General features: G+C 39.7%; 1 protein-coding gene across 4 annotated transcripts in view; it reads left to right on the forward strand.

Annotated features, from left to right (window-relative positions):
* NAPEPLD (N-acyl phosphatidylethanolamine phospholipase D) overlaps positions 1-13,942 on the forward strand; it is a 34,078-nt gene extending 20,136 nt beyond the window's left edge. For all 4 annotated transcript variants that reach the window (XM_084630248.1, XM_084630250.1, XM_084630247.1 and 1 more), the window contains exons 3-5: positions 5,707-6,353; positions 10,061-10,175; positions 13,002-13,942. In XM_084630248.1, coding sequence (XP_084486374.1) covers positions 5,707-6,353; positions 10,061-10,175; positions 13,002-13,130 — 891 coding nt within the window. In that variant the 3' untranslated portion in view covers positions 13,131-13,942. The remainder of the gene's footprint in view (positions 1-5,706; positions 6,354-10,060; positions 10,176-13,001) is intronic.
* The last annotated feature ends 416 nt before the right edge of the window (positions 13,943-14,358 follow it).

The raw sequence follows: 14,358 nt of genomic DNA on the forward strand, positions 1-14,358 counted from the left end.
ACCTAGGGGTGACAGTGGATGAGAAGCTGGATATGAGTCAGCAGTGTGCCCTTGTTGCCAAGAAGGCCAATGGCATTTTGGGATGTATAAGTAGGGGTATAGCGAGCAGATCGAGGGACGTGATCTTTCCCCTCTATTCGACATTGGTGAGGCCTCATCTGGAGTACTGTGTCCAGTTTTGGGCCCCACACTACAAGAAGGATGTGGATAAATTGGAGAGAGTCCAGCGAAGGGCAACAAAAATGATTAGGGGTCTAGAACACATGACTTATGAGGAGAGGCTGAGGGAGCTGGGATTGTTTAGCCTGCAGAAGAGAAGAATGAGGGGGGATTTGATAGCTGCTTTCAACTACCTGAAAGGGGGTTCCAAAGAGGATGGCTCTAGACTGTTCTCAATGGTAGCAGATGACAGAACGAGGAGTAATGGTCTCAAGTTGCAGGGGGAGAGGTTTAGATTGGATATTAGGAAAAACTTTTTCACTATGAGGGTGGTGAAACACTGGAATGCGTTACCTAGGGAGGTGGTAGAATCTCCTTCCTTCGAAGTTTTTAAGGTCAGGCTTGACAAAGCCCTGGCTGGGATGATTTAACTGGGAATTGGTCCTGCTTCGAGCAGGGGGTTGGACTAGATGACCTTCTGGGGTCCCTTCCAACCCTGATATTCTATGATTCTAAGTCTTCTTAGGCCTCTTTTGGAGACTCTAGACCAGTGGTGGGCAACCTGCAGCCCACCAGGGTAGTCTGCTGGTGGGCTGCTAGACAGTTTGTTTACATTGACCGTCCGCAGGCATCGCCGCCTGCAGCTTCCAGTGGCCACGGTTCTCCGTTCCTGTCCAATGGCAGCTGCGGGAAGTGGCGGCTAACACGTCCCTGTGGCCTGTGCCACTTCCTGCAGCTCCCATTGGCCAGGAACAGCGAACCATGGCTACCAGCAGCAGTGGTGGCCGTGCCTGCAGACGGTCAGTGTAAACAAACTGTCTCGTGGCCTGCCAGCGGATTACCCTGATGGGCCGCAGGTTGCCCACCACTGCTCTCGACTGATTTTGGAGACTCACCAGTGTCACTATTTTGTCATATCTTTTAATTCTTTTTATTATTCTTTTCAAAAGCCATCCATTTCTACCTTTGTGAAATCTTTAATTTGGTGTGTTATGCCTATAAACTTGGAATAAATTAATCTAGCCAGTTCAGGTTATGTTGAGAGAAACTTCAGGAAATACCAAAACACCATTTGTCTGAACTCGCATGGTTACAGGTTATTGCATGTTTCTCTTTCAATAGATATTGGACATGTGTACAATTTGTAGGATATCCACGACATTATTCAAGCTGGAGTTATTACTCATGGGACATTTAATTATAAAAATGTTACTGTATGATTTGAATGGCGGTGAAAACTTTATATAGCTATGGGATGGTATAAAACACCTACTAAATTGTAATGATAATTTTCTCTTTTTTTGCCAGCCACAATCCTTAGGTTAGATTCTCTCAGAGAGAGTAAGTTTTTGTACTGAGGCTAATTTGAGCCGACATTTATCTAAGACACTGTCAGATTATTGGGAAAAGACACTATTATTTATTTGTCTTGCATCAGTGCCTGTAGGTCTCAGTCAGTTTCAGGGCTTCATTGTGCTAGTACTGTATACACTCATAATGTAAAAAAAAAACCCTAAAAATAAAAAAAACTACAAACCCTCCCCCTGCCCTCCCCCCCCCCAACAAAAGAAAGAAAATATAGTTCCTGCCACAAAGAGGACTGGATACTGGTCTTAAATGCCTCTGATTGGAGATGCACTTCTGAGCCAGTACAAGTTGCTAAAACTTTTCTGCTCCAGGAGGCAATCATAAGAGTTTATGCTTCACAATCTGAAGCATGTGGCAGACTTTCATTGCTTGATCTATGAATGAACTGTGAAGATAGCTAATTGACAGCTCTTCTGATGAGAAAATAAGTCTGTATATCGCGTTTTTAGTGGCAGTGGCTCAGAGTTGTTTGATCTCAGCGGGCTAGGGAATCTATTTAAGGAACAGATTAAATCTGTAGACAGTTGGTCTGACAGCACTTTGGGCACTGTTCTCCAGGATTAATTAACCCATTTTAAATTTGCTAGTCCCACAACATCCAACATGCACGCCCAGGGCATTTGGCCAGTATGTGTGCGCCACGCTCCCTGCAAAGGCTCAAGCTGTTTCTTCTGGCTTGCCACATTATTTTATGCGGAGTTCACATCCTGGCTTGCACTGACACCTGGCTGCTCGAGGAAAACCCACTCAGACCAGGCTACCAAGAAGATTTAGTCCTTCAGAGGCCTAGAAGGGCCAGGAAGGAGAAGACACTGACCAATCGGGAGCCAGCAGGCCAGTTTAAAAGGTTTGCCTGCTTCTTCTAAAGAGCTGTCTGGGGTGACACTTGGACAGAGCAGGAACTGGTCACTGCTGGCCCAGATCCTTAGGACCAGGTCAGGGCTTTGGCCTCAAGCGCTACAACTAAGCACTTGCCTTTAAAGGCACAGCCAGTCAAATTCTGAGTTTTGTTATCCTTAGTTAACTTTTTAAAGACTGATTCCAAGTTCACAGCTTAGACCACAATGCTCTGAGTAGATGGCCACAACTTGTGGACTAAGGCAGAGAGCTCCCACAGCACCACACATGGCCCTGCAAGAGACGCTATGGAGCAACCCCACCTATGACAAAGAGATGTATGTACTTAAAAGGGTGACCACCAGCCTGTGAGTCTGGTTAATGACTGATGACATGGGTCAGTGCTTTGGGGGTGTGTGTGTGTGTGTGTGTGTGTGCAACTGAGAGCTGTAATATTGTTTCATTTGAGCTGCAGGATCACTATTCCTGACTTAAGGGAAGGTCAAGAAGGAATTTACATTATGCCTGTTGCAGAGCTAACTGACCCAATTTGTACATTCCAACTCTGATTTCCTAGTTTGCACGTCAGATGGTGAAATAAGAACTAGCAGACAGTAGGAGAGTCACTAAAGTGAGTCAGAAGCAGCAAAGAGACAGATGAAGCATTATTATTTGGACTTCTCAGCTCCTGCTTCTCAGCTCCTTCTGAGCTTCTCAGCATTTCACTGCTTGCTTCACCATTGTCTGCATCACCTCTGAATTAAATCGTAAAGTATTTCTGAGCCTACTTAAAATTAAAGCTGAGGGTTCCATGCTGCCCTTGACACTGCTCAGCTGTAGCGTGTCTTTAATACAAACCTGCTGCTTCCTCTGCATTCTAGTTTGCAACCCCTTGATTTTAAGAACATGTTCAGTAGCTGACACCCTTAACTGGTTCATCTTATCAGTCAGTATTTTGCATATGGAATTGTATGACACCCATGAGGTACTTCATTGTTAAAAACTACAGACTATTGCTAAATTATTACAACAAACCTCCATTTTTAACTGGGAATCTAGACCACAGACTTTCTGTGTGTTACTGGCTTTGTTAAGGACTTTTCTAAATGGCATTGAGATGGCTTTAATCACCATGTATTGTAAATGTAAACTGTTGATTTGTGTTGCTCCACAAATCTCAGTTAAAATAAAATCAGATGGTGCATCAATATGTATTGAGCTCCAAAGTCTGAAGCTAATTAACTAATCTTACTAAAGCCAGTCATGCATTTCTTCTTGCTTTGCATTTGGGGCGGGAAGGTGGGGATTTCACATTAATGCAGAAATGAAAATAAGTGAGTAGTAAATATTTATCGCTAGATATCATTGTCTACAGCCAATTTGTCATTAATGTCATATTTCAAACATCTGCCATTGCTCTTGGAACAAAACCAAACATCTATCGTGCAACTATGTCACCACAGTAATACTAGTATGCTAATACTAAATCTGGATAAGATTGTGTATTTTATCCACCTCATTGTTTACCTCATTGTGCAAGTCAAATGATTTAGTATGGAATATATGGCAACAGAAGTTGTGTACACTCTTTTTTTTTAAGTACTTGTGATTTGAATAATGAAATGACTTGGAAAAACCTATTTTTTTAGTACAAAATTTGAACATTTAAAAAAGACAGTCATGAAGAAATTTTTTCAACACATCAAAGAACAAAATTCTGTTTTATGAAGAAAACCTGAAAATTCTTTGCCCTAACGCCGTTCCATAATTTTGTATTAATTCATAGGTTTTAAGACCAGAAGGGACCATTTGATCATCTAGTCTGACCTCCTATATAATAGAGGTCACAGAATTTCAGTCCGTTATCCCTGCACTTAGCCCAACAACTTGTATTTGGCTAAAGCATATCTCCCAGAAAGGCATTCAGTCTTGATCTGAAGATATCACTGATGGAGATGATACCACTTCCCTTGGTAGAGAAAAAGAAAATTGTGCCTTATTTCGAATTTGAATTCATCTGGATTCAATGGCCAGCTATTGGTTCTCGTTATCCTTTCTTTGCTAGATCAAAGAACACTATAATACCATGAAAGTAATCAAGTCATCTCTCAATCTTCTTTTTGATAAACTGAACACATTGAGTTCTTTTAGAGTAGCAGCCGTGTTAGTCTGTATTCGCAAAAAGGAAAGGAGTACTTGTGGCACCTTAGAGACTAACAAATTTATTTGAGCATAAGCTTTCGTGAGCTACAGTTCTTTGAATCTCTCATTGTAAGGCATTTTCTCCAGCTCTCAAATTATTTTGGGGGCTCTCTTCTGCACCCTCATCAGTTGGAAGGTGGTCAAGTGCATCAAATATGGTTTAATCTTCTTTTCAGAGAGCATTGCCATAGTTATTGTGAAAGGGAGATAAATGTCTAATGGCAAATAATACGATGTTTATCACCTCCCTTCTAAGAAAAATACATTCAGGGTGTTTCTGTAACACTTTTTAACGGAGTTCTTTATTCCAGCTACAGCTCCAATGAAGTTCCAGATTGGAATATTGATCTGAAGGGAACTACACTTAATCATTACCTTTCAAAAAAGTTTCAGTAGAACTGAAATCCATATTTCAATTTTTAACTAAGCTTCCATGGGACTTCACATTTAAGATAACCCTCCATAAGTAATGTAGCAGCAGTGGTGCTGCATTATACCTCTCTACTTGGCAGCTCCTTAAAAAAAATTATCAGCAATATTCATTGAATTATTGACTCTGCTGGTAGCATATTAGTGGTCCGCCTAGCAGATTAAAGTCTCTTCAATCTAATAAGTACCTTGTAATAAATCTATCTGTGCTGGGGCTCTGGAAGGATATTGCTGAGATCCACAAGCTATAGCTCTAATATTTAAGCTGAAGGCCAAACTCCAAGAGATGGTAGTAGCAGCAGCAGCAGCACTAAAATTCTCTTCCAGGACAATAGGGGCAAGATATCAGAATTTGTTGCTAATTCTGAGCAATTCTATTTCATTCCAGTAAAAGTCTGCAAGTTGTTTTCAGCACATCTTTGAATTGTTTCCTTTGTAGAGCCACAGGCCTAATTCTCCTGCTCTCGAAAGCATGTTCTAAAGACAAGAAAGATTAAATGATTATTAAAAATAAGATTAATGATTTTAATTTAATAGGAAGCTATTGGGAATGGGAGTCATTGGAAATGGTATCTCTGTGCACCTACTTGCAGGTTTCCTAGAAATTAAAGATGTACACGAAGTACAAGCCTTGTTTGGTGATTGGTGCCTTCTGGGCTTTTTGTTCTGTGTGTGCTTTGCTTTCTAACTTTTTTGTTGTTGTTTTGCTAGGAACTTGATAAAGAGCTTCCTGTGTTAAACCCTTACTTCATTCCAAACCCTGAACTAGTTGGTAAGACTGGAACTGGCATGCGAGTCACATGGTTAGGACATGCCTCAGTTATGGTGGAAATGGATGGACTTGTAATTCTTACTGACCCCATCTTCAGCCAGCGGGCTTCCCCAGCACAGTTTGTGGGTCCAAAACGTTTCCGAGGACCTCCATGCACAGTAGATCAGCTGCCAAAAATAGATGCAGTGATGATCAGCCACACTCACTATGACCATTTGGACTATAATACTGTAGAGCGTTTAAACGAGCGCTTTGGCACTGACTTGAGATGGTTTGTGCCTCTGGGTCTTTTAGAATGGATGCAGAAATGTGGCTGTGAAAATGTGATTGAACTGGACTGGTGGGAAGAGAACTGTGTCCCTGGTCATGACGCAGTTACTTTTGTCTTTACTCCTTCTCAACACTGGTGCAAGAGGACTGCAACAGATGACAACAAGATTCTTTGGGGCAGCTGGTCTGTCTTGGGGCCCTGGAATAGGTTTTTCTTTGCAGGGGATACTGGTTACTGTGTTGCTTTTGAAGAGATAGGTAAAAGATTTGGACCTTTTGATCTTGCAGCTATTCCCATTGGAGCTTATGAGCCAAGGTAAGCAAATTTCAAAGGGTTTGACCAAAAGATATGTAAACTATATCAATGAAATGATATACTGACTTCAAATAACGTTTTTTCTTGTTAGTGGTTTAATACTAACGTATCTACAGCTTCTGAACTTTTCACTTGTCTAAAATATATTTTGGGGAATGTAGAGCAGGAGAGAGATTTGAAGGCTGTGGAAGTAATAAGGGAGAGCAAGGGCATGTCTGTGCTACGGGCGGTACAGCTGCAGTGCTGCAGCAGCATAGTGCAGATGCTGCCTACATCAACAGAAGGGGTTTTTCCATCAATGTAGATAATCCACCTCCCTGAATGGTGGAAGCTAGACTGACAGAAGAATTCTTCTGTTGATCTAGTTGTGTCTACACCGAGGGTTAGGTCGGCTTAACTACGGTGCTCTGGGATGTGAATTTTTTTATACCCATGAGTGATGTACCTAAGTCAATCTACATTTTAAGTGTACACCAGAGCCAAGATGTAGAAAAGAGAGGGAAAGAAGCTGAAATGTGGTGGGTTTTTTTTATCAGACATTACCCCAAAAACTATTGAAAAAATACACACAGCCTGGCATTATTTTAATATGAAAAGAAAGTAGGAATAGGAAAGGCCACAAAGATCACCCAGTCTGAAATCCCTTTTCTTACATGCACACAATTTACAGTGCTCCTATATTATTCTAATTACCATGTTACTTTCCCGATTTCAGTTCTCACATGATTGTGAATGCTTTATAACATTTGAAAAATGTGTTTGTCTGGGCATCTATGTCCTCCTCATCACATGGTATCTAAGCTTTCAGATGGGATAAAGCATTGGTTTTTAGTAGGGTGTCGATTAATTGCAGTTAACTCATGATTAACTCAAAAAAATTAACTGTGATTTAAAAAATTAATTGTGATTAACTGTACTGTTAAACAATAGAATACCAATGAAAATGTATTAAATATTTGTGGATGTTTTTCTAGATTTTCAAATATATTGATTTCTGTTACAACACAGAATACAAAGTGTACAGTGCTCACTTTATATTATTATTTTATTACAAATATTTGCACTGTAAAAATAAGAAATAGTATTTTTCAGTTAACCTCCTAAGTATTGTAGTGCAATCTCTTTATTGTGAAAGTGTAACTTACAGATGTAGAATTTTTTTTTACATAGCTGCACTCAAAAACAAAACAATGTAAAACTTTAGCACCTACAAGTCCACTAAGTCCTACTTCTTGTTCAGCCAATTGCTAAGACAAACAAGTTTTTTTACATTTATGTGAGATACTCCTGAGTGCTTCTTATTCACAATGTCACCTGAAAGTGAAAACAGGCATTCACATGGCACTTTTATAGAGGGCATTGCAAGGTATTTACATGCCAGATATGCTAAACATTCATTTGCCCCTTCATGCTTTGGCCACCATTCCAGAAGACATGCTTCCACGCTGCTGATGCTCGTTTAAAAAAATGCGTTAATTAAATTTGTGACTGGATTTCTTGGGGGAGAATTGTATGTCTTCTGTTTTGTTTTACCTGCATTCTACCATATATTCATGTTTATAGCTGTCTTGGATGATGACCCAGCACGTGTTGGTTTTAAGAACACTTTCACAGCAGATTTGACAAAATGCAAAGAAGGTACCAATGTGAGATTTCTAAGGGTAGATACGGTACTCGACCCCAGGTTTAAGAATCTGAAGTGCCTTCCAAAATCTGAGATGGACGAGGTGTGGAGAATGCTTTCAGATGTCTTAAAAGAGCAACACTCCAATGTGGAAACTATAGAACCCGAACCATCAAAAAGGAAAATCAACCTTCTCCTGGTGGCATCTGACTCAGATGATGAAAATGAACAAACATCGGTCCGTTTTGCTTTGGATCGTTATCGAGCAGAACCCGTCATCACCATGTCTTCTGGAATGGTGGTTGAAGTATGAAGGGACATATGAATCTTCAGTATATCTGGCTCATAAATATCTTGCAATGCCAGCCACAACAGTGCCATGCGAACGCCTGTTCTCACTTTCAGGTGACATTGTAAACAAGATGTGGGCAGCATTATCTCCTGCAAATTGTAACCAAACTTGTTTGTCTGAGCGATTTGGCTGAAGTAGGACTGAGTGGACTTATAGGTTCTAAAGTTTTTTATTGTTTTATTTTTGAATGCAGTTATTTTTTGTACATAATTCTACATTTGTATGTTCAACTTTCATTATAAAGAGATTGCGCTCCAGTATGTGTATTAGGTGGAACTGAAATACACTATTTCTTTTGTTTTTTTTACAGTGAAAATATTTGTAATAAAAAATATAAAGTGAGCACCGTACATTTTGTATTCTGTATTGTAATTGAAATCAATATATTTGAAAACCTAGAAAACATCCAAAAATATTTAAATAAATGGTATTCTATTATTTTTTAATCCGAATAATTTGTTTAATCGCTTGACAGCCTTGGTTTTTAGCTTTAGCAGTTCTCAAGATAACAGTTGCTAAAATGTCAGAAATGAAGCCTGGGTAGGTTGGGGAAGCAAAAAAGAAATCAGAATGGTGAGATTAAAGTCCACTATTTCTCATGAACTACCCACTTCAGAAATAAATGCTAGCATTCTCATTGGTGTGCAAAATCTGCTTCTGTGCTACCCTTTAGAGAGACTTGACCTGTCACTGATCCCTACACTAGTAATACTTTTTGACATTGGCCCGCATTCAATTATAGCAAATTCTAGAAGTTGAACCAATGTAATTTTAATTCTGTGCCTTATACCCTGGGACTTGACATCTCACTCAGAATACTGCACTGCCAGTAGCAAGCAAAGTGTTCGTTCAATACCGACTCAGAGAGAAGAGTGCTATCTACTGAAGCATGTTTCTTTTGGTGTATCCTATGATTCTGCAAACATATTGATTATGGTGATAGCATGAACTTGCTTCAGAGCAGATGGCGCATAAATCCTTAAGCTGAATATATTGGGAAAACTTCCCACCTCTATAAAGAATACCAATTAATAAACAGAACTAATAGCCCTACAAATTCTGTGGATGTGAGTGCTGTTGTATATATCTATTGTAATTAGCTGAAGCAGGGGTGGCCAACCTGAGCCTGAGAAGTAGCCAAAATTTACCAATGTACATTGCCAAAGAGCCACAGTAATACCTCAGTAACCCCCCATCAGCTCCCCTGTCCTGCTCCCAGCGCCTCCTGCCCACTGGCAGCCCCGCTGATCAGCACCTCCACGAACCTCCCGATCAGCTGTTTTGTGGCGTGCAGGAGGCTCTGGGGGAGAGGGGAAGGAGCTAGGGCATGGCAGGCTCAGAGGAGGGGGCGGGAAGGGATGGAGTGGGGGCAGGGCGTGCAGCAGAGCCAAGGGTTGAGCAGTGAGCACCCCCCGGCACATTGGAAAGTTGGCGCCTGTAGCTCCAGCCCCGGAGTCGGTGCCTATAAAAGGAGCCACAAATTAACGTCTGAAGAGCCACATGTGGCACCAGATCCACAGGTTGGCCACCCCTGAGCTGAGGGAATGCTACTGTCATTTCTAGCAAATAGATTTCTACCGTCTCTGTAACTTGTTCACGGTGTTAAACTTTTTTTTTTTATTAAATGAGGATATCTTAACACCTCTTGCCTATTTAAAAACCCTAATAAAGAACAGATACCTTGAATACAAAAGGTTACACTAGATATGTAAGTTATTTTGTGTTTGTTAGGTGGTTTATGAAATACCAGCATGTGAATCCTGAAGAAGCTGTAAGAATTCATATTGATGTTCAGACAAAGAAGTCCATAGCGATTCATTGGGGAACCTTTGCTTTAGCAAATGAGGTGAGTTTGGGCTGATCATGAATGCATTCAAATTTTCTAAGTATGGAAACAGTAATTAAGCTTAATCATCTCATGTTATAACAAACATCTATAAGTGGATTATCTAGAGCTCAGAATTATAAGATTACTTTGCCTTAATCCTTACATAACCAATTACATATTGTATGTATTTAATTAAGACTAAATTCTACAATCTTTTAATACAAAAACTAGTTCAGTTTTCTTAATATTTTATACCTTGAACTAAAATTGTTCTCAATAAAGCTGAATTTCTTGTAAATGTCAAATACTTCAAGATAAGGCAGTGAAAAAATATCAGCACATTGGGAGATTTTGTTATGCAGGCAGATTTGGAATACTTGCTCCATTGGCAGAGGAACTGGTGCACTGAAAAAGGGGCAGGCATAATACGCTTGATCAGGAGAGATCAATGCTGCATGTTAAAAGAGCAGGTCTTGTCATCAGATTTGTGGTACTGGGTTAGCATCAACCTGACATGAGACTGCTTATGTAGTAAATGACCAGAGATAAGTCATACAGGTAATAGAATTCATGACAAATGAGTTGATGGAGAGAATAAGAGAAGCCCAGAAAGAGAGAGACTATAATTCTAGTCCAGCATTTGAAATTTTGCATCCATGCCTGGAATCATCAAACACTTGGGACACAAATCTAGATCAGATGACAGGACAAAGAAGAGCTTGTGTTAGAAATCCAGAAAGAGAAATTGACACAGAAGATAAAGAATTCTGCAATTGGTCTTCAGATCTGAATGCCCCAAATTGGGAAGAAAATATTTACAATAGTACATCATCAGATATTATAGAAATGTGCTAGATAGCAAGACTAAAACAGATAATCATGGTTTTTATTACCATTATAGATGAAATTGAGTCACAGTGAAATAACTTTCTGGAATGGAGGATGGGAGTGTTCTGTTACATGGATAGTAATTTAGGTATACTAAAATCAGGAACAGCAGAAATGTGAATAAATGTGTACTGCTAAGTATCAGAGGAGTAACTATATTAGTCTGTAGCCACAAAAACAAGGAGTCCGGTGGCACCTTAAAGACCAACAGATTTATTTGGGCATAAGCTTTCGTGGGTAAAAGCCCCCACTTCTTCAGATGCACGTGTACTGCTAAGTTTGCTTTTATTGCTGTATCATTTGCAGACAGGCCGAAGTTAGAATATTATAGGTGTATATAACACTTTACTAAACATGTAAAATGTGATTAACTGTCTAATCCTGCAGAATTAACAGTTCCTTTTATAGTTTATTTGAGGTACACTTTATTGACAATTTCATATCCTGTTATACTGCTCAATTTTTAACTTCATAAACGAGTTTCTAATATAGGTAATATATTGCCACTGTTTGTAAAATTGTAGTTTAGGGAAAATTATTGTTAAAACATCTATATGGATTTTATCTTGTAATTAGTAACCTGGCTACTGAGCTATTAAGGCTGCAACATATGTAAACACAGTATCTTTAATACAGCATTTCACATCCAGGCTAGCTTGAATAGTCTATGCCAGGGGTGGCCAACTTGAGCCTGAGAAGGAGCCAGAATTTACCAATGTACATTGCCAAAGAGCCACAGTAATACCTCAGCAGCCCCCCATCAACCCCCTCCCAGCACCTCCTGCCTACTGGCAGCTTGCTGATCAGCGCCTCCCCCTCCCTTCGTGCACCTCTTGATCAGCTGTTTTGTGGTGTACAGGAGACTCTTGGCGGGGGGGAGGGGAGAAGTAAGGGCATAGCAGGCTCAGGGGAGGAGGTGGGAAGGGGTGGAATGGGGGCAGGGCCTGTGGCAGAGCAGTGAGCACCGCCCCAACACATTGGAAAATTGGCGCCTGTAGCTCCAGCCCCAGAGTCGGTCCCTATACAAGGAGCCGCATATTAACTTCTGAAGAGCCACAGGTTGGCTACCCCCTGGTCTATGCCTTTAGTATCCAAGGTATAAGAAGTGCTTTTTTCATTATTCTGAATACATGTGAATACTCCCCTAAGCCTTTTTTTTTTTTTAACATGCTTTGCTTTGTATTCAAGACAGCATTGCCTAGAAATGCTGTGTGCATAGTATACCTTCTTCAGACGAAGAGTTCATATCTAAATTTATTTTTAAAAATGTAATGGGGCAACTTCACAGCAGACAACACTGAAATGACAATTTGCTTGCTTGAACAATTAAACTGAATAACCTTTAAATGGGGGAGGGAAGTCTTTATTTTTTGTTAATGATATGACAGGGAATGCATTTTTCTAAAATTGGGAAAGAAAGTGCCATCTACTGAATCACCAACTCCACTTCCTCCAGTATTTAACTTTTCCCCATGATTCCCAACCCAGGAGTGAGCTGGTCCTGGTTTATTTAAGAACTCTTATCAAATAGGGTGTGAGGTAGTATGGATTTTGAGTGATAGATCCATATTTAGCTAGTATTGTAAAGATTATAGGTCATCTGTTGCCTGTTACTAATTGTATAATTTCAGTGGGGTGTTTTAAATAATAAAAAAACTCCCAATAAGCCTCAAAACTTTCATGTTCACCTAATCTCAGAAAATGTACACCCGGTACACATTGCCCATTATATCTAAAATGTAAACAGTTTGTACAGAGCAGTGGTTCTCAACCTGTGGCCCAGTCAACACAGAGCTGCAGCCCACATGCCATCATCAGGCCCACAGAGGTACTATTGGATGTGGCCCAAATAACATTGTGGGCCATATAAATAGGTTGAGAACCACTAGTGTAGAGCTTGAAAGTCATCTTTTATCTAATGCTGGTATTGTATCTCTTTCTCCCCTCCATCCCCAGTATTACTTGGATCCTCCAGTTAAACTGAATGAAGCCCTTGAAAGATATGGCTTGAAACCTGAGGATTTCTTTGTCTTGCACCATGGCGAATCACGAGACTTGAATATAAACAATGATGGATTTGAATAATTTAAAATCTGCCAATTCTTTGAGCTTTGTTTTGATTGATAATTTCATTATAGGGTTATGAAACTTTCTAAAAATTTGTACTGATTTTTACACTCCAGGTTTGTTAATTTCAGAGGTAAAAATTGTATACCTGCTTGATCACACAATTGCTTATAAACTGAATGGCATATTGAGAGATGATTTAAACACTGGCTAATGTACAAGACATTGTCTGTAAATGCCTTGTTTCAACTATGTACATCAACCAAAAAAAGCTTTATTTTAATTTTTTCATATATGGTTTTATGGGGTGGAGTCTTCCAACTGTTGTGAAAGCATGTTTAAAGTAAAATACTGATCTTACTAAATGCCTGTATGTTTGCATTTCAGGAGAAACTAAAAATGAGCTAAAGAAACGTGCCTTTTTAAAGAGCTATATTACTTAAGATTTGCATCATTAATGCATAATTATTACTGCTGGCCAGGATATCTGTGCTCTTTCATTATTTTAAAATTACTCTTTATCATAGATATAAATATTTCTATTGTTTTGAGATTGGTTTTCCTTGTCAGGTACAGTATATAAACTCATTTTGCTCCTATCTGAAGTCATGATTTAGCCTTTTATTTCTGTATTTTTTATTTTTTTCAAATAACCAGGGGTACTGATGGCATTGTCTCAAATACAGGCAATGGAAGACTTTTCACAGCTTCCATATGGTTTTACTAAGCATGCTGTGGGATTAAATTTGTGCACTATTGTAAAACTTGGCAAAATGCATCTGTATCAAACTGCCATACTGAGTTACAAAATAAAGTTATTGCCAGCAAAATTGTAACTTTCCCTCACATTTCATTGTAAAAAGTTGCTATACTACTTACAGGATTGTTAGTTATACCAAAACATAAGTCTGACTGCAGCGTATGGATATTTTTGTTCTGGGAGCGCATTGCACATTAAATTCATAAGAATGGCCCTACTGAGTCAGACCAAAGGTCCATCGAGCCTCTAGCCCAGTATCCTGTCTGACAGCGGCCAATGCCAGGTGCCCCAGAGGGAATGAATAGAACAGGTAATCAGCAAGTGATCCATTCCCAGCTTCTGGCTAACAGGCTAGCGACACCGTCCCTGCCCATTCTGGCTAATAGCCATTGCTGGACATATCCTCCATGAACTTACCTCGTTCCTTTTTGAACCCTGTTATAGTCTTGGCCTTCACAACATCCTCTGACAAATTTTTACATAGGT

This window comes from Lepidochelys olivacea (genome assembly GCF_965140295.1).
Source record: "Lepidochelys olivacea isolate rLepOli2 genome assembly, chromosome: 1".
Classification (NCBI taxonomy): domain Eukaryota; kingdom Metazoa; phylum Chordata; order Testudines; family Cheloniidae; genus Lepidochelys; species Lepidochelys olivacea.